This window comes from Callorhinchus milii, unplaced genomic scaffold, assembly GCF_018977255.1.
Source record: "Callorhinchus milii isolate IMCB2004 unplaced genomic scaffold, IMCB_Cmil_1.0 Scaffold1, whole genome shotgun sequence".
Lineage (NCBI taxonomy): Eukaryota > Metazoa > Chordata > Chondrichthyes > Chimaeriformes > Callorhinchidae > Callorhinchus > Callorhinchus milii.
In genome coordinates, this window is record NW_024704742.1 from 72,831,874 (window position 1) to 72,854,384 (window position 22,511).

A 22,511-nucleotide genomic window follows, 5' to 3' on the forward strand; every position below is an offset into this window, starting at 1 on the left:
CTTCAAGAAGTACCTACTATAAAGATTGGAGGTTTGATGTGCTAAACAAGAAGCTTTTATGCTTCTCCTTGTGAAACTCTTGTTTCTATGGTTCTATAATCTTACCCAGTAGGGACCTTTCACTGAGTTAAGGCGATTATATTGGTTATGCAAACGAGACAAACGATTTTTTAAATGCAGATTTGGTTTGAAGATTTGCCTTAAGAGAACACGTTGAGTTTGCCTTCATGTGAACAAGGATTATTTGTAAAGAAAACAAAACTCTCATTCTCTTGGGTTTATTTAACTTTAGTGTAAAAAATGGCGGTAGATCAGTGAGAAGGGTGTGTAGGATCTCTTCAGTTCCCTTTCCCTACCACACACACACGCACACACACGCATGCACGTGCACACACACGCACACACATGCAAACACATGGATGCACATGCACCCATATACACACAAATGCTAGCATATGCACACATGCATGCACGTGAACACAGACATATGCAAACAAAAACAGAAGTTGCTGGGAACACTCAGCAGGTCAGGCAGTATCTATGGAGAAAGGAAAGTGAGTCAACATTTTGGGTCCATGACCCTTCATCAGAACCTCTCTCCATATGATGCCTGACCTGCTGAGTGTTCCCAGCGACTTCTGTTATTGTTTTCAGATTTCCAGGATCTGCAGTATTTTGTGTTTTTTTTACAGCCAAATGCAATTCGGACTGCCAGCCCGTTTAAAGTCTCCATGGGCTATAAATGGTTTAATTAATTCACTAACGGCTGAGAAAGCTTTTACATGAATAAAGATATTCAAATCAGTTCAGATTTAGTATTGTTACATTAAAGTTAAACTCTTGAAATAAAATGAAAAGTCAACAATTAATACCTCACATACATTTGTCATAGAATCCCCTTTCTCCTCCACTTCTCCTTTATTACTTTTCTGACTCATTTCTTTTAACAAGAGTTTGACTCATTTTCTTCTTACAGGCTAAAGCAATAACCTCAACTTTTGAAATGGGTAGAAGAAAGATGAAATTGTTTTTCTTTTTTGGTCAACCAGGTGTCTAACCCACATAGAAACCACTTAAACATGGCGAAAGGTTTGGCAAAGATCAGGCACTCATCTGACCAAAACCCACACACAACCAACCATATTACAGATTTATTCTTACTATACTTTCCTAAAAGAATTACCCCAACATGTTCATTACTCCTACATTACTCTATTCTACCAGCTTCACTGACTGAACTTAAAACCAACTTGCTTTCTGCAGTGTCAACCTGGCTATTACTACAATGTAATTCATATTAGGTGAGGGAGATTATGATGCCTGAATTAAGAATTAAAATGCCAAAAGGATTTTGAGAAAATAAAGGACAATGAAAGAGAAGGAAAAAGAAAATCAGGAAACAGGATTCATTTTGGTCAAAGGATGTAAGCACGTGGAAAAGGTTGACAATAAAGGTGATGAGACAAACCAAGTACAAGAGGACTTCAAACTAGGACAGTTCTTGTCAACTCAAACAAGTCAGCTTGATTTGATTTAGAGATAGCTACACCTTGTGGGGATTTGAATGGTCAGAACGGTGAAATTATTCATATGAGAGCTCCCGTTATTGCATTTACATGAAACAGCAATTGTGTCAACTATCGTAAGCAGATTGAAATCAATCTGAACAGATTACAATTGGCAATTCTATTCGGCTTTGATTCACAAAGGTGCATGTGGTGACACTACCCGGTGTGAAGGGTGCTATATTAATATATTAAATTAGTGTTCTTTGCCAGCTCTAGTAGATTTTATACCCTGCGTTTATAATGGAAATCCTATCAATACAGCATGCAAAATTCACTAGAGAACATAAGAACATAAGAATTAGGAGCAGGAGTAGGTAATTCGGCCCCTCGAGCCTGCCCCGTCATTCGATAAGATCATGGCTGATCTTCAGACCTAACTCTAATTACCTGCCCTATCCCCATATCCCCTAATCCCTCTATTTTTAAAAAATCTATCAGTCTCAGCCTTGAAGATGTTCAAGGACTGAGCATCTACAGCCTTCTGGTGTAGTGAATTCCATAAATTCACGACCCTCTGAGTGAAGAAATGTTTCCTCAACTCTGTTCTAAAAGGCTGACCCTTAATTTTAAGACTGTGACCCCTGGTTATAGATTCTCCATCCAGGGGAAACAGTCCCTCTGTGTCTACTTTATCCAGCACTTTAAGAATCTTATATGTTTCAATAAGATCTCCCCTAATTCTTCTGTCCTCTAGAGGATATAGCCCTAGTTTATTCAGCCTATCCTCATGGGTCAGTCCCCTCATCCCAGGAACTAACCGAGTGAATCTACGCTGCACCCCCTCTAGGGCAAGTATGTCCTTTTTTAAATAAGGAGACCAAAACTGCACACAATACTCCAGGTGCGGTCTCACCAAGGCCCTATACAGTTGCAGCAAGACTTCCCTACTCTTGTACTCTAAACCTTTTGCAATGAACGCTAACATGCCGTTCGCCTTCTTAGTTGCTTGCTGCACCTGCAAACTAACTTTTTGAGACTGGTGTACAAGGACACCCAAATCCCTCTGAACACTAACACTATCTAATCTCTCCCCCTCTAGAAAATAATCTGTTTTTCTATTTTTTCTACCTAGGTGAATAACTTCACACTTCCCCACATTAAATTCCATCTGCCACCTACTCGCCCACTCCCCAAGCCTATCTATATCCCATTGCAATCTTTTTGCATCATCCTCAGAGCTTACTCTCCCACCTAGTTTAGTGTCATCCGCGAATTTAGATACGTTACATTCAATGTCCTCGTCTAGATCATTGATGTAAATTGTAAATAGCTGAGGCCCAAGCACTGATCCTTGTGGCACTCCACTAGTCACATCCTGCCAATTCGAGAATGACCCGTTTATCCCTACTCTCTGTTTTCTACCCGTTAGCCACTCTTCAATCCATGCTAATATGTTCCCATTAATCCCGTGGGCCTTAACCTTGTGCAATAGCCTTTTGTGTGGCACTTTGTCAAATGCCTTTTTAAAATCTAAATATACTACATCTACTGGTTCCCCCCTATCTAACCTGCTAGATACATCTTCAAAAAACTCTAAAAGATTAGTTAAGCATGACTTCCCTTTTGTAAAGCCATGTTGACTCTGCCTAAACTTGTTATGGTCTTCCAGGAATCCCAAACGACATTTTAATTAAGGACTCAAGAATTTTCCTACCACTGATGTCAGACTAACTGGTCTACAGTTCCCCATCTTTTCTCTCCCACCCTTCTTAAATAGTGGTGTTACGTTTGCAATCTTCCAATCAATGGGAACCGTTCCAGAATCCAGAGAATTTTGGAAGATCAAAGACAAGCCATCCACTATCTCAGTAGCCACCTCTTTTAAAACCCTAGGATGTAGGCCATCAGGTCCAGGAGATTTATCAGTTTTAAGACCTGACAATTTACCTAAAACCATTTCTTTACTAATATTAATTCCCCAAGTTGCTCGCTAACATTGTCTTCTTGGTTCCCCTCTATTCTTGGTAGGTTTTCAGTGTCTTCTAAGGTGAAGACAGTAGCAAAGTACTTGGTTAATGACTCTGCCATGTCTTTGTCCCCTACTGTAATTCCCCCCGTCTCTGCCTGTAGCGGACCCACATTTACCTTTGACAACCTCTTCCTCTTCATATATTTATAAAAACTCTTGCAGTCTGTGTTTATGTTCTTCACTAGTTTGCCCTAATATTCCATTTTCTCCCCCTTAATTACTTTTTTGGTTCTCCTTTGTTGATCCCTAAAGTTCTCCCAATCCTCGGGTTTACTACTCATCTTAGCTGTTTTATAGGCTTCTTCCTTTAACGTTACACTTTCCCTAACTGCTCTAGTTAGCCACGGTTGGGCCACCTTTCCCGTGGCATTCTTATTCCTCAAAGGAATACGTGCTCGCTGGGAGTTTTGCATTATCTCCTTAAACGTCTGCCACTGCTGGTCTACTGTCAAATCCTTAAGTCTAATTTCCCAGTATATTTTGACTAAATCCTCTCTCATACCAGCAAAATTGGCTCTACCCATACTGACTCTACTTCCTGTTTTTCTGAATTAAAATCTTTCCTCTCTACTGTTTTTATCCGATCCTTTATTAGCAGGGCCACCCCCCCTCCTCATTTGCCACATTGTCTATCTTTTCTGTACGCCACATACCCTAGAATATTTAGCTCCCACCCTTGATCTCCCTGTAACATGTCTCAGTGATGGCTACAGATCATACCCGTTTGTTTCTATTTGTGCATTTAACTCATCTATCTTGTTTCAAATGCTTCACGCATTCAGATAAAATTCCTTTAATTCTGACTTCGAGCTATTCGTCCTGTTCACCAGTACCCTATCCCTGGGCTTCTTTTCACCGCTTGACACACTTTGCTCATCTCCCTGGTTAATCTGCTCTCCCACTTTTATCGGTCCTAATTTTAATTGTGACGGATTACATGTGATTGAATTTACGCCCCCCCCCCCCGCCCCCCTTAGTAGCTTAAAGACCTGTTTACCTCCCTATTTATTTGTGTTGCCAGGACATTTGTTCCAGCCCTGTTTAGGTGGAGTCCATTCCTTTGAAGTAGCTCCTATCTTCCCCAATACTGGTGCCAGTGGCCTATAAAGTGAAACCCCTGCCCCACCATTCTTTTAGCCAGGTATTTAGTTCTTTAATTTTTTTTGCCTGTACCAATTTGCCCCTGGCTCAGGTAATAATCCCGATATTAATACCTTCAAAGTTCTACTCTTTAGCTTAACTCCCAATTCCCGGAACTTGCTCATCAACTCATCCCTACCTGTCCTACCTACATCATTGGTCCCTATGTGAATCACAACTGTTGGATCCACTCCCTCTTGCTTCAAATTTTTCTCCAGCCCAGAAGTGACGTCCTTCACCCTGGCCCCAGGAAGGCAACAGAGTCTTCTTGTCTCCCTGCCACGGCTGCAGAAAAGTGCGTCAGTCTTCCTGAATGTCTCATCCCCAATTACCACTATATTCCTTCTGACTATTCCCAGTGTGGCCTCCTGTAGAGAGGTGTTGGGGTAAGTTTGCCCACCTTCCTCACAGACTTCCTTGTCCACACAGGTTGCAAGCATTTCATACCTTTTGGACAAGGTCAAAGCCTGGGGTTCCTCTGCCCCTCTCTTTCGGGTCCTCTTACGCGCCTGTCTGTCTGTCACCTAGTCCTGTCCGTGGCTGGCAACAGAATGTTCCCTGGGACTCTTGGGAGTGTCTGGCTCCAGGATGAAACTATCCAGGAAGCTCTCCCCATTTCTAATGCTGCACAGTGTCTCCACCTGAGATTCCAGCTCAGCTATTCTAAGCTGGGGCTTCCTCAGTTGCAGATATTTGCTGCAGATGAAGTTGCCTGGACTCAGGTTGCCCTCCATCAACTCCCACGTACCACATTCCTCACACATCACCTGCCAGGTCATTCTCTCCTCTCACTCTCTTTATCCCTATATTATTGTCGTTTAGAAGATATACTTCCCCCTCTACACCTAATTCCCACTCAAACCCAATTTGGAGTCCTGTAGCTCAGCGGTTAGAGCACTTTGCAAGCGAGAGACCTGAGTTCAATTCCAGGCAGGGCGAAACCTTGGGCAAGTTTCCTTACTCCACACAGAGCCTAATAATAATCCCTCCAAAACCCAAAACAATAATAAATTGGTCATTTTCAATCTACGACTTTTGTGGGACATTGCTGTGCGCAATTGGCTGCCGGTTCGCCCACAAATATACAGTCAATTCACTTTACAGTGTGTTCTGTGAAGCGCTGTGGGACGTCCTCCCGACGTGAAAAGCGCTATATCAAATGCAAGGATTATTATTATTATTAATTCCTTCTCACTCTGGCCTCGCCTCACTCCGGACGTAGCTCACTCTGGGCTCTCTGCTTGAGCTAGCAAAGGACACATCAAAACTGCTATTCAAAGAAAATCCAAGTAAAACATGTAGTGAAAAGATATTGCTGTGCTATAGACAAAGTATTAGAATTATATTATATGGCTGAATATAATATTATATAATATTATATGGCTTCATATATGGCTAAAGTCTTCTGTAAATGTAAATTTACTGGCTAGTTTAAAAATAAATGTATTGTATGTCAGACGCGAGTCAGAAACTCACATAGATTTAATTTAATTGACAGTTGGATAGTAAAATTTGACAATGAAACTCGTCATACATACTTGGGATTTCGGAAAGGACAATATGGATTCTTCTGAAAATCTCCATGTCCTAGATGGTGCAAAGCCTCTATTGTAGTTTGCGCTCCTGCTTTGTGCTGGAGCTTTTCTCTTCCTTGGATCTTCCTTTTACTAACCCATACTCCTCTCTAATCATAGTACTCTGTCTGCTCTTTCAATCCAAATACTTGTTATTGAACTCTCTGGTCCCAAACAGGAGATCAGACTCAGAATCAAGCTTGCCTTCAGCAACGTGAAGCTGGTATAACTGGCGTTACCATATACGATAACAACAACTTGCATTTACAAAGCATCTTTCACAAGGGATAGCTTCTCAGAGCCCTTAACCTATAGGTTAAACATCATTCTAAATTATTCTGGATGATATCAGACTAAGGAGTTATAATGCAAATGCAAGGATTATTACTATATTTTAAGGTAATGTTTGTAAAACAAACCACATGGCGGATTGCTCACATTTTAAAATGTTACACCAGATTAACCTTTAACCCGCTAAAATACAGGTGTTTTGGATACATCAACATAGCTGAGAAACCAGCAGTAATTGTTTCCCTGGAAATTCGGCTTTCCACTACTCACTGAGCACACGTGTCATGCTGGAGATTCTGGGTCAGTAAAGTAGAATATAGGTCAGTCTGTTCTCGTGAATGCAGTCAACCAGAATAGTTAGTCTGGAAAATGTCTCATTATATGTTTTAATAAGTGTCTGACCATACTACCCAGGACTAGCACAGGTTATACGCAGGAGTCTCATGTGTTTCAGAGTGCATCTTAAATAGGATTGATTCCCCCACTGAGTGTTGGCTTGTTTTAACTGCACTATTTAACTTGAAATTCACAGTCACTACACTTTACAGGAAATCCTGTGAAGCACTTAGAGATGTTTTTGTTGTGATGTGATAAGACACTGTATTAAATGCAAGGATATTCTTTGGTTCTATTGTTCATAATAATTTCCCACCCCATTCCAATGGCACGGACTCCTAAACAGATACGATTTCATGGTCCTCCTCCAGGAATGGAAATGCAGCAACCATGGGGGGGGGGGGGGGGGTGTGGTGAGATGATGAGAATAGAAGGAAAAAAAGGAGACAGAAAGCACACAACCACATTTCATCTCATTCTACTTGAAATACGCTCAACTGGATAGAGATGGATGCATGTCTGCCTCCATGTAAATGCAGAAGGAATGATTCTCTTTGTGCACTCCACGCAGGGAATTTGTTCATGTGGATTTGTGAACTCCAGTTGTTTTCTTCCGCTCCCTGGCCTAAGGGATGCTAAGACCTGTGCTGTGTTCCTGTCTTCAGTTCAACACAGAGAGGGGAAAACCTTAATAACTGTATGGCTCATTCGCCAGCAAACATTCCGACTGAGCCAACAGGAGAACTAAGCTCCTTGTAATAACAGAATTGCTGAGCTGTGGTCCAGAGGTTCAAACTTCTTTAAATCAGCAAAATATAAAAAGAATGACAGTATAAGGAGATGACAGGGGATGGCAGATATGCATAATTTCTTTGCGGTCTTCTCACAAACATGATCTTCTGTATTTGTGCTTTATCCCAAAAGGTCTACTGGCAAACAATAACAACAAATTTCTCTGTGTATAGCACCTTTCACATTGGGAAGAAGTCCCAAGGCACTGGAGAAACCAGGGTTGGCACCCAACCTGGGGGTGAGAAAGATGGTTGGAAGTGCAATCGAAGAGAAATGTCTTCAGACAGATCTTGAAGGAGGCAGCGAAGGAGTGAGTTGTAGAGATTCCAGGATGGAGTTTCAGAGAGTGGGGGCAGACTGAAAGCCCGACAGCTGATGGTGGGGCTGGTAGGGCGGAGGATGTAAAGTAGAACCATGCCCATTGAGTGGAGGAAGCTACCAGATTAGTAGGGTTCGAGGAGGTCACAAAGGTAGGGTGGGGTGAGACCACGGAGGGAATTAAAAGTTAGAAGGATCATGAACTCATCTGCTGGGAGTTAGGGAGCCTATGGAGCAGAGAGATAAAGGGCATGATAGGCTCACAGAGCCTAAAGTGGGTGAGGGCATAAGCTACAGAATTCTGGATGGTCTGCAGCTTGAGAAGGGCTGAGGCAAGTAGTCCGGGGAGTAGAGAGTTGGTATAATCGGAACTGGATGTGATGAATCTATGGATTAGAGTTCGGCCGGTCCCTGGGGCGAGGTAGAGACAGAAGAGGTCACGTTATGGAGATGGGGAAAACCGAGAGGTTCAGAGAATGGATGCGAGCTGAACAAGACATTGAGGTTCCTCGCTGGCTCCACACGGTGGAATGTGCATCCACGTAGGTTGATGCTGTCAATGCCTGAAATGAGAAAGTGCTGATGGGAGCCAAGCAGGACCCTCTGTCTTGTTGACATTCAACTGGAAAGAGTTAGCTCTCTTCCAGGACTTGATATCCAACAGGCAATTGGTCAGAACTGCAGTGGCCCTGATTCAAAAGTAAAGGCAGGGAGATGCAGTTGGCCATCATTCATTTACATGTGGAACTTGCCCCCATGCCTATGAATGATATCACCGAGTAGGAGCATGTAGATATTGAAAGTGAGAGGACCAAGGATAGAGCCCTGAGGAACGCTGTATTGACAATATGGGGTAGGAGGAGAAGCCATCATCAGTAGGATGTGTTAATACGTACTGTAACATTTCATATCAAGCACGCTTTGATTTATAATTATTAATAATCCTTGATTTTGAGACAGCACTTTATCACATCATTCAAAGCTCTTCAGCAAGTTGTTGACCTTGTACAGTGCAAATCCATGGAATTCTGCCAGTTCCCAGCAAGCACGGATTTGAAAGCAAGATACATAGAAACTCATATCTGGCTTGTGTTATGAAGTGATGACTGTTCAAGCCACAGCAAAGCAGGAGCACCTTTAGCCATTGAATTAATGTACAAGAGAAATTGGTGGTTGGATCAAACAACAAGCAAATGAAAAAGATAGAACCATAGACAGTTTCATCATAGAAGTCAGCCAGTCGGCACATCGTGTATGTGGTGGCTCTTTTAAAGATCAATCCTTTCAGTCCCATTGACCTGGTAGTGTAATTCATACAAAACTATCACTCAAGCATAAGGATGGGTTTTCCACACACCAGATATCCAGATGAGCAAAAATAATACAAAACTAAATCATTGCCACTTTAAGCTGATCCATCTGTTATGTTGCACAAATAGATTTAATGTAATTAATTCACGTAACTCACACTTAGCATCACAAACACATCAGACAATTACACGCGGAAGGCTTGCAGTCTTACTGCTGCAATTCTGCTACTGCTGCAACTTTGGGTTTGAATGTTCAAAGATTTTTAATTTGTCTTAGCTACGAAAGAGTAGGGGGAGAGAGAAAATGGTGCAAAACACCAGCCAGCACACACTACTTTACATGGACTGCCTGAAAAGGTATTTATGGCACCTAAATTTCATTGACCTTCTCACCTTTTTGCTTCTTAAACAGCAGCTGCATTGCAAGTAATCCTGCTAAATTCTAAAAAAAAACTTCTATACCAGCAATATTTTAATAAGCAGTTCAGTCAAGATTTATACTATATTCCCTATTTATTAAAATGAGCTCAGACTCAATCACTTTGGTTTAATTAACTTTGTTCTCTTACTCGTATTGCCTCGGAGAGTCGAGCATTTTATTTGGCGGATAAGTAGGTAGGGATAATGAATAATCACGAAAGCTGGATTTTGTAGTTTAACAATGACTGAAGAATGCAGAAGATATTTTCTCTGAACATATTAAAGCATTAGCTTTTTCCCTCTCTCTCTTATAATTTGAAGTGACAAAAAACACTTTAAAATGCATATTACATTTGTTGTTGTAGTTCTTTATAAAGAACTAGCTGCAGTAACATGTAAATACTGCTTTTGGCAATAGACGGGGCTGATTGTCGGTCTCAATTTTGGTATTTTTGGAGGCCACAGACAGATACACACAGTCACACCAAATAAACGAAATATATTCACAGTTGAGATCACAGAATTGTTCTGTGGTTCTGGACATTTCTCTACAGTATAAGATTGTGAGTTAAGATATTGGATTTATCAAACCTACTCCTCTCCCAGCCATGCTGCTCCTAGAATCAGCATTGTTGCTCTTCCCTGCACCTTCTCCAAAATTTCAATGTCCTTTTTGAGGTTGAACAAGTTTGCAGGGCTATGGGGAGAGACCAGGGGAGTGGGATTGTTTGGATAGCTCTTTTCAAAGAGCGGGCACAGACACAAATGGCCTCCTTCTGTGCTGTATAATTCTATGATTCTATGAACTTCACATAGTACATCAAATATAGCCTCACAAATGATCATATACAATTTCAAATAATTGGCAAAAGCCCATTTTTGACAATGACATTAAATTGCTGAAATGTTCAACAACAACAAAATTACATTTGTATAGCGCCTTTCATGAGGACGTCCCAAGGCGCTGGAAAGGCGTTCAGTAAATTATTACCACATCCAAATGTTTTTTCTTCTCTACCTTTCTCTGTTAGGCGACGCTCTTTATTTCTGACATGAGTTTATGATTTCTTGTTCAAATTATCATTATCTTGCATTTATCTATAAAAACTTATTTGCTACACAATGGTCCATTGTCAAATTGGTCCAGTTTCCTGAATGCCATTGTGGCTGGCACGATGAATGAGAAATCAACTCCAGTCGGGAATGCAGAAAAACAATAATATTCCTTGTGTCAGCTTGGCACAGTTGTTAGCACTTTTGCCTCTGAAACAGAAGATTGTGGGACCATGTTAAGATTTTGAACTCATATACCCTAGACTGAAACTCCAATACAGTAATGTGCTGCATTGTAGGAGGTGCCATCCTTCAGAGGAGATGTTAAACCGAGGTCCCGTCTGTCTGTTCAGGTGGGCATTAAAGAACCCATTTCAAAGAGATGGAGGGGGAGGGGGTGTGGGGTGGGGGTTCTACCAGTGTCCTGACCAAAAATGACTCCAAGAAGAATTGGTAATTTCACTTCATGGCTTTTCTGTGGTTATTGCAAATTGGCTGCCGAACTCACCTGCAAAGCATAGTCACAACACTTTACAGTAAATCCTGTGATGCACTTGTGATGTCCTCCAAATGTGAAAGGTGCTATATCAAATGTAACAAATATTATCATTTATTTTGTATAGCACCATTCACATGAGGAGGACATCTCAAAGCACTGCACAGAATATATTGTAAAGATAGTGACTGTATTTTGTAGGCAAATGTGGCAAGCAATTTGCACCTATGTCCCATAAACAGCTATGAAGTGGATGGCAATTTTTTTATTCAAGGGAATGACTCCAGGAGAAAAATCTTCTTGTCACAATTTCCCCCCTTGTCCCAACACACACATGCGCCACATTCACTATTGCTACACAATCCTGGGAGGCATCATAATAATAATCCTTGCATTTGATAGAGCGCCTTATGTCCCTAGAATGTCTCAAAGTGCTTTACGGGAGTTACTGTTAAGTGTCTGTGTGTATTTTATGAATGTGTCTATCTCTATCCTGCAACCCCTTTTACAAGCGTTCATCCTGTTCTACATTAACAAACTGTCTATGTGATTTAAGTCTCCAGAGTACTGCTGATGATAGACCAGCCAGCTTAGCACATTGGCTAGACAGTGTTTTCCATGGCAAGCTATGTGGCTTTAGCTGGTACCACAGTACTCCGTTGCACATTCTGGTTCTCCCAAGGCTTCGCTCTTGCCAAGTTATGTCCAATACCATCCAGAATTAACTAAGCAATGTGCATCCCTCCAGGGAGGGATGCACATCGGCTCTGGAACTCCATCCCCCAGTGCCTTCGCCTTGCTTCCTCCCTTTCCTCCTTCAAGGCCGGTCTCAAAACCTTTCTCTTTAACCGAGCCTTCAGCTCTCCTCTCGACTCTCTTCCCCCTCCTCGCTCCCTCCCTTCCCTCCCCTCACCCTGACCATTTCCCCCCTGCTCGGGTCATGACCCAACTGTGCAGCGCCTTGGGACGTCCTCCTGACGTGAAAGGCGCTTTATAAATGGAATCTTGTTGTTGTTGTTGTTGAGAGAGTGCACAATCTATTCCAGAGATAGAAAGATTTCCATGTGTAAGTGGTATACATATGTGGAATTCTCAGTCTGGCTTGGATACTCTTAAGTATAGTGGTGGGTTTCTGTATGTGTCAGACATCCAACTGACATAAAAGAGGTCATTCCCAGTTTACATAGATTTAATTAGACTGTAAAGTATAGAAACAGGCCATTCAGCCTACAGCTCTCAGAGTCTGTTCCAGTACTTTTAGAAGTCATCTCTGATGATGGAAAATGAACTGAAGCCATCTGATAAATGGATGTTGGTGAGGCATTGAAAGGACATGATGTTCATGCTTACAACCGACTGTCACTTAAAGGGGAATACTCTCTGAGTGATACAACCCTTCTTTAACTAGGCACCTTCTCATGGTAAGGGAGTCACATACACACACACACACGTTAGGAATTCACCTTCTCACCAAAAGGTGAAGTTTTACTTATTTTTAATTTAAAATTTTCCCAGCTCAGGTTCCAGAGAGTAATATACTCTGAGCCCTTTGCCCAACTCTGACATTGGTAAGCAAGAGCAGCAATGACTGGCTTGTTCTTCATTTATCCCTTCCTCCACTGAGAGAGGGTAAAGAGAGAGGAAAAAGAAAAAGAGAGAGATACCAACTGAACACCTCCTCCATCCATCTACACATGTGCACATACAGTGTTTATCTCTAAAGGCATGGCTGGGATGCAATAAGTCACTGCAGTGCAGATTCATTAATTTGACTTTTACATTCAGAACACAACTTGTGTAGGCCACTCTATCTTCAATACATTTATAAAACAGGTTTCTGGATCCACTTTTTATATAACAATTGGATATGTACATCAATCTACCAGTTAACACATCATCTTAGTCCATCAGAACTAATATATTTTGCATGGGCCTTCTGTGACACAGAATCACATTTTAAATATCTTTCAGATCCTGTCACTCTTAATAGCATAAGACACAAAATAAACCACATTTTATCTCTGCACCAGTGTCCATAAAAGGCTTCCCCGTTCAGTCTTTGCTTCACTGTGAATCACATTACTGCAAGGAACACGGAATCCAATAATAGTCTAAATCACTCTGAAAGTTGCATTCCAGTATATACATTAATCAGAGTACATGAGGTAACAAACAAATATTTTACTGCCTGGAACTAAATGGATTGAGAAAGTAAATCATAATGAAGCTTTAAGGTAACACATTAAGAAGGCTATTCAAAGATCATCTCTCTTTCCCTCTTCCCCATTCCCTGTCAAAGGATTGGCCAAAGGATCCTGTTGAAATCATACTGTTATATAAACTTCTATAAAGGCTCTATGTAAATTGAATTGTATTTCTCCACCCCCTGCTGCCCCCGTTTAGAAGGTTTGGTTAGATTCATTGTTACGTGGACAATAAACTGCTGATTACAGGAAATGTATTTGTATACAAGTTGCATGTGATTTTTTACAATAGACCGGCCAGGATTGAAATTGTCAAGCTGAAAAGTTATAAACAAGCTCCAAAGTGATAACAATTAGCTTCTTTATAAACGTGCTGGAGCAAACCGTTTCCTTGGATTTATGAAGCAACTGGTTATCACAGATGTAGCTGCTAAGTATTTTCTCTGAATATTTCGTCTGACATTAATCAAAATAAATAAGCTCCCTCCGTTGGCTCATAGGACAAAGAACATTTGTGTAATAGATGAATGGGAAGTCTTGTTGGCACTCAAAACGATGAGATAACATGTGCATACCATTTCCAGAAAGATGTTTGGCAACTTTGAAAGACAGTTCAGTAAAAGTTTGTGGTACTGCACCCAAGTGTAGCACAATATCGAAAACACAGACACAACTTGTGAAGATTTTTATAGATCTAAACAGGATAGAACAAGATCTCCTGCAAAGCTTTACTTTGGAAGGACAAGGAGACAGTGATTATCTGCTAGAATGGAGACCACCTCCTGCTGGATAATTGAAATTCCTGTAGAATCTAGGTTTCACTTGCTACATTTACACAATACTTAACTGTACGCAGTCCTGTGTAACCTCTTGGGGAAGCTGCATTTTGGTTTTAAACTATGGATTTAGTTTTGAAAAATATGTTTTTCAAAAATATATTTTACTTAGGGCTAGGCAACCTCTCCAGGGTCATGGGCCATTCTTCTTGAATTTACTTGTAAAGCATTTTGACTCTTTGATCTCAATAGTGGTGTTGAAAATACCTAGCAGTAAGTAGCCTTTTGATGTCAATGATTTCAGCAGTAACACTGAGAGTACCACAAGATTTGACATGGAGAGTATATCCTTTGACATGGAGGGTATATCCTTTCTCAGTTTCTAAATCAGCTCCCTGAATGCCAACTTTCCAATCCATTTTTGAGTCAATTTCCAAGATACTAGCAATAAATACAACACTTAGTCCAGTACAGAGCCAATGGAATAACATGAGTGGTTTAAGATCATTCTGTGCATTCGTTCCAACAATTATTTCAGGAATTTTCACATGTATGTGGGATGCATGAAACTCAGCTTGGTTTGCATACCCTTAAAAATGCCAATGGGCCAGACAACCAGTTGACCAAGCAGAAAAGTGATAAATAACTGAAACACCAGCATTTTATTACCAAAGTATCCTTTTCTAACTTAAATAAGCAATCAGTTTTCAAAACACACATGGCATTGTTTCTAGAAGTACATGGAGTTGCCTTCCATCAAGGGCCACAACTATTTCAATACTCTGTGCCACTGCCAGGTAATAACTGCATCATTTCATGCATATTACAAGCACAGAGCTGTACCAGGGATGGCCTTACCAAACCATTTCTTAAAGCCATTGCCCATTCTCTGACAGAGTTGACAGACTCAAAGGAAATGTCCATGTTCTCACAGCTACTCAGGTTCCAAAATGTGATAACTGGCACTAACCCTTTATCTCAGCACAGCGCAGATCAGCAAAACAATGCTACACTTCTCCCTGGGATACTCAAGGGTTGGGAAAATTGAAAGAAATGGCCAGGGTTCTTCTTGCCAGTCACTATCCAGTAAGCTGTGTTGAACAATGTGTATGGATTGGTGCTGGGTAGACCAGGAATTGAGATCACCTGTAATTATCTCCATGGTTCAACAGCCTACCATAATGTACTGCAGTATTGAGATTCATATATGAAGACTGTCCACAAACGAGATACTGGAGTCATACTGCAGCATAAGTCAATGGCTTTAGGAGAGGAAAAAAATGGGGATTTTTGTCTTATAGCTTTTAATTTTGTATTAGAAATGGTCTGGTACTTATAATAAATAATATAATAATAATCCTTGCATTTGATATTCGAGATGTCTCAAAACGCGTCACAGAATTAACTGCATATTTTATGGCGAACTGTGTCAAATTCAGATAACCTGCAATTCAACAGTGCTTACATTGGAAGTTCTCGTGTAGATCGATGGTCCTCTCTCTCAAAATTAATGTTTATCCACTTTATATCTAGATACACACAGTGAATTTCCAACACTCCTGCATTTTGCTGCCAAAAATGGACTCCAGAATCTTACAGCTGTGCTCATGGAAATCCCTGGTGCAATCCAGGCCTGCCGAGTCCTCAATAAATATGGAGAGAGCCCAAGCAGTCTTGCTGAGAGCCATGGGTTTAAGAAACTTCAAGAGCTCATAGATAAATTGGCGGTAAGTATTATTGTTCCAATTGTCCTTTTTGCCTTAAATTGAGTGACTTTTCATGATCAGCTGGAAGAATGTGGATCAAGGATATGGCATCCCAAATTCTCCTGCTCCTGTTCAGAGTACAGAAAAAGCTGGAGAAAGTGTTCAGGTTAATAACCAAGTCCAGTGCCTTCTTGTGCCTCAATGTAACGTGCATCAAACTTGGCCCAGCAGACAATGGCTTACTCTTCAATTAAATTCCTGCATAAATGAGAATTTCAGGTCACAAAAACTGTGTGAAACAGATTTCTGCAGTGCAGGCGGTGCTGTGTAAACTTTGTTGTTTTTATTACACACAAAAGATTTTTGATTAATAATGATATTTTGATGTAATTACAGAAGGTTTATCTTCTTGGGATAAATATGTAGGTTTGACTCAGTCATGCCAAGAGGTGGTCACAATCTTGAAGGAGGGACATTGCTGGGCATGGCTTGTGTTAGAGGATAGACTGATGTAGACTCTTATTCAGTCCAACCTCCTTAATAATAATAATAATGCTTGCATTTGATATAGCACCTTATCACGTCACCTTGAGTCAAAGTGCTTCACAGAATATACTGTAAAGTGAATTGACTATATGTTTGGACTATACTGTGTGATTACATTATTTGACTAGTGGGTTTGTTCCAGTGTTAAGACAAAAAAAAGCAAATATTTCTGCAAGTTCATACATTAAACATTGCCTGGAACAATAAACTTTATTTAACTTTTACTTTCATCTTGAGAAGAAGTTGTCCATTTGTTATCACATTCCAAATTCACAATGGCCTTGCAGTAATGACTGCACTTTAGTGTCTATAAATATGCACATGTATTGAAATACTGGATTCTATATTGCACCCTGCAGTCAAAATTAGCGAAAACAATTAAAACACATGAAAAATGGTGGGATGCTTTTATTCCTGAATAGATTAACTTTTCACATTGAGTTCTGCTATGGTTTCTACAGATGTGTTTTATTGTAGGAATGCCTTTATAAAAGGGCATAACGTCAATTGTATTCATAATCCATTATGATCCTGCATCACATGTGTAACATTTGTGTAAATACTGATGGATGGAAATTCTGTATATTAATCCCTCTCTTGCTAAATGGAACAATGAATCATCAGAACAGATGCACCACCGGTAGCATTACTCTGCGCTCATTAAGCAAAGTGCTAATGAAGCATCTTTTATTCATCCAAGATTTCTGCAATTTTAGAGATCTCTACACTTCTCTGCAAACATCTGCTTGAGTAACTATTTAAATGTGCAATATATTTTTTATCAGCGCAACTGTAACAGCTGTCTACATGAGCAGCTCATGTGCCCCAGAAATGCAGTAAATTCCAGAATTACAGGATGACTCACAGGTAATCAGTTTGTTAACATTGCATCAGTAGTTTAAGCTTTACACAGACGACAGCCATGGTCTTTATGCAAACCACAAAATGTACATTTAGCTGGTCCCAAAGTAAAAGTATAAAATTTTAAAATATCAAAATAAAGCCAAACAGCTATCTTAATTTTCTCTTGAATTTCTCTGGATAGTCTAATCCCCCCACTATGTAAGATAGTTTCACTTACCTTCTTTTGAAGTCGAGTCCATGTCTCCCCGTTCTTGTTATCTTTGGACTACGTTAAACATATTTGTTTAGCTATGCCTTTTTTTAGTCATTTGAATACTTCAGTAAACTCTCCCCAGAACTTTCTGTTCTTCATTGAGCTCGAGCAGTTTCCACAACCTCTCCTCATATTGAGTGAGTAATCCCATTTATAAATTGGTCGTTTTTTGCCATAGATTTCCAGTTCCAGAATATCCTTACTGTAATACTGACCAGAATTAAACACCCAACACCCAAATATGACCCCCGGTGGATCTTACCAGGATTTTCTGCGATTTATCTCTCTCTCTCTATTCCCATGCTTCTTTACTGCCAAGCAGAAAGCATCAATATATTTAAGAAGAAACAATGCATACAAGGAAGGACAAGAAAATAGAAACAATGAGTATAGGAGAGGGAATTAGAAAGGGTGAAGGTTCATGTGACTTTAAACACTGGCACGGATTAGCTGGATCAAATGGCCCATTTCCATGCTGTAGCGTTCTATGTAATTCTACGTATGCAAACCTTAGCTGCCTTTCTGCTTCATAACTGCTTTCACTAGGGCCACAACACAACCGTTTTCATACCTTGAACAAATTTCCAGCTCTTGAATATTGTGGATATTAAGGACTATTGAGCCAAGCCCTTAATTTAGAAAAAAAAGCCTGCAAAGAGGAACAAGGTGTGAGGATGCAGCCTTAAATGTCCAGATTAATAGCACCGCACAAATAATGGTTTATATAACAATCACTGAAATGTCAATCAGCAATTTCAAGTACATTCTATAAACAGCTGTAAACAAAAGTCAATGTTTTTAAATAAAAAGTACAGTCAGGCATTTTTTCAATTATTCAAAGCAGTCAGTATATTGCTCATTCAATGAAATTAATAACTTACTTAATATCCAATTAGCATTTTGAAGATTTTAACTACTACTAGTTTTGTCTCTTGCCTCTCCTGAAGGTTTGGATTCATACTGGAGTTCATGATACTTCAGCAAGTAGCTATTAACTGTGTGGAAGTTTGTTCCGTTTTCATTGGAGTAAAGAAGGTTCAGAGGCCACCAGATAGAGATGTACAAAATGAGGGGTTTTGACCAGGCATTGCAATCCTAGGATTTCATGATCCCATTACCATACGGGATCCCAGGATTCAAAACTCCAGAACTAGGGGTTGTAATCCCAGGATCCCATATGGTAATGATCTCCTAAAATCCCGGCATTGCAACTCCTAGTTCTGTCAGGATGAATAGTGAAAATTTGTTTCTACTGGAAGGGACGTCAGTGGCTAGGGGACATAGTTCTAAGATACTCGCAAGAAAAGGGAGAGCTCAAGAGTTTTTTTTCACTCAAAGAGTTATTGGGATGTGAAATGTCCTGCCAAGTAAGGTGGTAGAGGCCGAGTCCACTGCAGGTTTCACGAGGGAAATAATAATAATCCTTGCAATTGATATAGCGCCTTATTATGTCTTTGATAAGTCTAAGGCACTTCACAGAATAAACTGTAAAGTGAATTGACTATATATTTAGACAGGTATATGAAAGATAGAGGCTTGAAGGGGTATGGGATAAAGCAAGGCAGTGGGATTTTAGTTATTGATTCCATTTAAATCATTTAATGAGAAAAGGCCGTTTGGCCATTCAAGCCCACAGACCACGCAAAATCTTTTACTCCATCATGGACACCATCCCACTCAATCCACATTCTGGGCAAAACAGTTATGGTATAGATATGTCTTTAATCAAAATACATTCAAACAGAAACTCCAGAATATTCATCCATCCCCACACCTCCATTGTTTAACCCTGGCCTTCTTCCATCAACCAACAAGATTCCCTCGAGATACCATACTCTTTCAAAACGCCAGCACAGACACAACAGGCTGAAAGACCTGATCTGTAGTGTAAATTTCAATGGTTTGTCCCCCATCACCACCAGCAGAGATCATTATATCTTGGAAAGCACTGCTAATCTGAGTCAACACCTTTGTTCTACAATTCTGTTTGCAAGAAGGCACGTATTTAGTTGTTTTTCTGAAAATGTAATGCAAAACAGTAGAAATTAGAATTATAGAGGACCTTTCAAATCATTAGGGTGTCTCAAAAAGCACCTCACATTAATGGCTGGGCACCCAAACTGGGATTCGGAGTTGAAACGGTAGGAGGGGTAATTTGACCAAAATTACAAACAAAAAACTACGTCTTGACGTGAGGTTTCAATGTGGGGAGGGAATGAGTTAGGTGGACTTGAGGAAGGAATTCCAGAGTGGAGACAGAAAACCTATAAGATACAAGTGAGAAAAGTTCCCACCACCAGAGTAGGATATTGAAGATAAAAGCCCAGAGTAAGAGGGCTTTCACCTTCAAAGCCCTCTATGGTCTTGCTCCCGCTCTACGACCTGCTAAACCCCTATCATCCTGCTCGCTCCCTCTGCTCAGCGGGCTCCGACTTGCTTTACGTCCTCCGCCTCGCCTGCCCCACCATTGGCGGATGGGCCTTCAGCCACTCTGCCCCCAATCTCTGGAACTCCATCCCGCAGTCCCTCCGCCTCGCTCCCTCCCTTGCATCCTTCAAGATCCATCTCAAGACCTTCCTTTTCGACTGTGCTTTCGATCACCCTGCTTCACCCCTGCCCTCCACCCTCCCACACCCCGACCCTTAGCTCGGGTCCGAAACTCTGACTGTCCAGCACCTTGGGATGTCCTCCTGACGTGAAAGGCGCTATACAAATGTAATTTTGTTGTTTTTGTTGTAGGATATGATCAATAAACCCTACAGGGAAAAAAGGTCTCAACTTTTATGCTGTACGTAATATTATTATTGTTATTACATAACCAAGGGTTCAGTATATTCCATATAGCTAGTGCATTGCTGCATTCAATGAATGTTGTAAATTTGTCCATGTACTCTGTACTCATAATTAATAAGGCAATTTCATAGTTAAATATTTAATTTTTAATGTAATACTATTAATGAATTAAATTTGGTCTGCGGTTATTTATGTTTGTGGGACATTGCTGTGTATAACTGGCTGCCGTGTTTCGCCCTCAAAATAGTCAATCGACTTTACAGTAAATCCTGTGGAGTACTTTGAGACGTCTTAATGAGGTGATAAGGTGCTAGTTCAAATGCAAGGATTACTATTATTATGATGGCTGGAAACTCGCCTGCCGTTAGAAGGGGAACATGAAGCAAACTGCTGTTAATTGAGAGCAAACACTGTTTATTTACGAGTTTATTCTATGTCCTCACTTACTCTGATCGCTTTTTATCTTATGGGCTTTTTCTCAAGAATCACCTCCTCACAATAACATCTAGGTCTCACCTTTTAAAGGTTTTAAAAGTCCGAAGTTTTCAAACTTTATTTTACTAATGAAAATATCACCTCTTATTTTACATGTACTTAGCATTACTCAGGGAAATTGTGACCTTAACCTCTAGGCTTCACTGTAGTATCATTCGTTTATTGTTATTTTAAATTAAATTGCTAATTACCATTTACACCATCACTGTGTGTAGAGACCTAGGGGTAACAATTCCATCCAGCACATGCTGCACAAGTACAATCCCAATAAAAATCACAATGGAATTTTTACCCCAATGCTGATATGCTTAGAATAAGAATAATCTGATATTTTTCATGGCACCTTATCTTGTTGAAATGGCTCAAAACATTTCACAAAATTTACTGTAAAGTGTAGTGACTATATTTTAGGCAAACTGGCAGCCAAATTGTACAGAGCAATGTCCTACAAACACAAAGTGAATGACAAATTTTATTTGGTGAATTGTTGGCTAGGACACTGGAAGAAACTATAGTCTCTGAGTTCCAGCATCTGCAGTATTTTGCATTTTGTTTATAGCCTCTGAATAGCATCATGGGATCTTTAACATCCACTTGAACAGGCTGGCAGGACCATGGTTTAACATCTCATTTGAAGGAAGGGCATTCCAGACATTGAAAATACTCCCAGTGCTGCATTTTGAGCTCAAGGACTGACATGAGTTTTATACCCACAACTTTCTGACTCAGAGGTAAGAGTGCTGCCAACTGATCCAGTCTGACAACTGCTTTCACCTTAATGGGTGGAATACCTTACACCTAAAATGGTTTACACATAAAATAAATACCCATTCTAAACATCAGTTGCAGACATTAGCCAAATACTCCCCCTGCTCGGGTCATGACCCAACTGTGCAGCGTCTTGGGACGTCCTCCTGACGTGAAAGGCGCTCTATAAATGGAATCTTGTTGTTGTTGTTGTTTGTTTGTTGTAAGATCACATGTTCTTGACAATGGTTGTAACCAGGTTTAAGATAAAAGGGCAAATAAATTGTCATGTGAATGTATCAGATATGATGCATTTCCCACCCCCCTGCCCCCACCACCACAGCGCCCACCCCAGCTCAGATGCCCAGCCAGTGTCAAGCACTTTGGGACAACCTCTCAACATGAAAGGCACTATACAAATGCTAATTTGTATTGTATACTTTTTTAAATTCTGTAGGTTATTCTATAACCACAGCAAACGTGAAACTTTACTACTCAAAATTGGAAGATTTCTGGTCAGTAACCACATTCATATTCTATACATTATTCTAATCTACAACTGTGACTGCCCATTACACAGTCTCAGTTTGCTGCAATACCAGCATTTACAATGTACACCAAGATCTTCTGGCGTCTTGAGAAGTTTGTGGCTATGTCGAGATGTGCAAAAACCAGCACAAAAAGAAGTTCATATTCCATTTGTTGTAATTGTAGGTTTTTGGTGGAATCCTTAATCGTGGCATCGATAAACCTATCAATCGGCAACTAATTTAAGTTGAAATATTGAATGCTAATAAATTTTGCGTTAAATATTTTCAAATGACTGAAGGCATTTCAAAGAACGTTGCTATGCAGTGACT

The 22,511-nt window shown here is 40.3% G+C and overlaps 1 protein-coding gene across 2 annotated transcripts in view; it reads left to right on the forward strand.

The window, feature by feature from the left end:
- Positions 1–22,511, forward strand: part of LOC103177621 (B cell scaffold protein with ankyrin repeats 1) — a 183,980-nt gene that overhangs the window by 62,948 nt on the left and 98,521 nt on the right. For both annotated transcript variants that reach the window (XM_007891866.1, XM_007891867.2), the window contains exon 7: positions 15,781–15,974. In XM_007891866.1, coding sequence (XP_007890057.1) covers positions 15,781–15,974 — 194 coding nt within the window. The remainder of the gene's footprint in view (positions 1–15,780; positions 15,975–22,511) is intronic.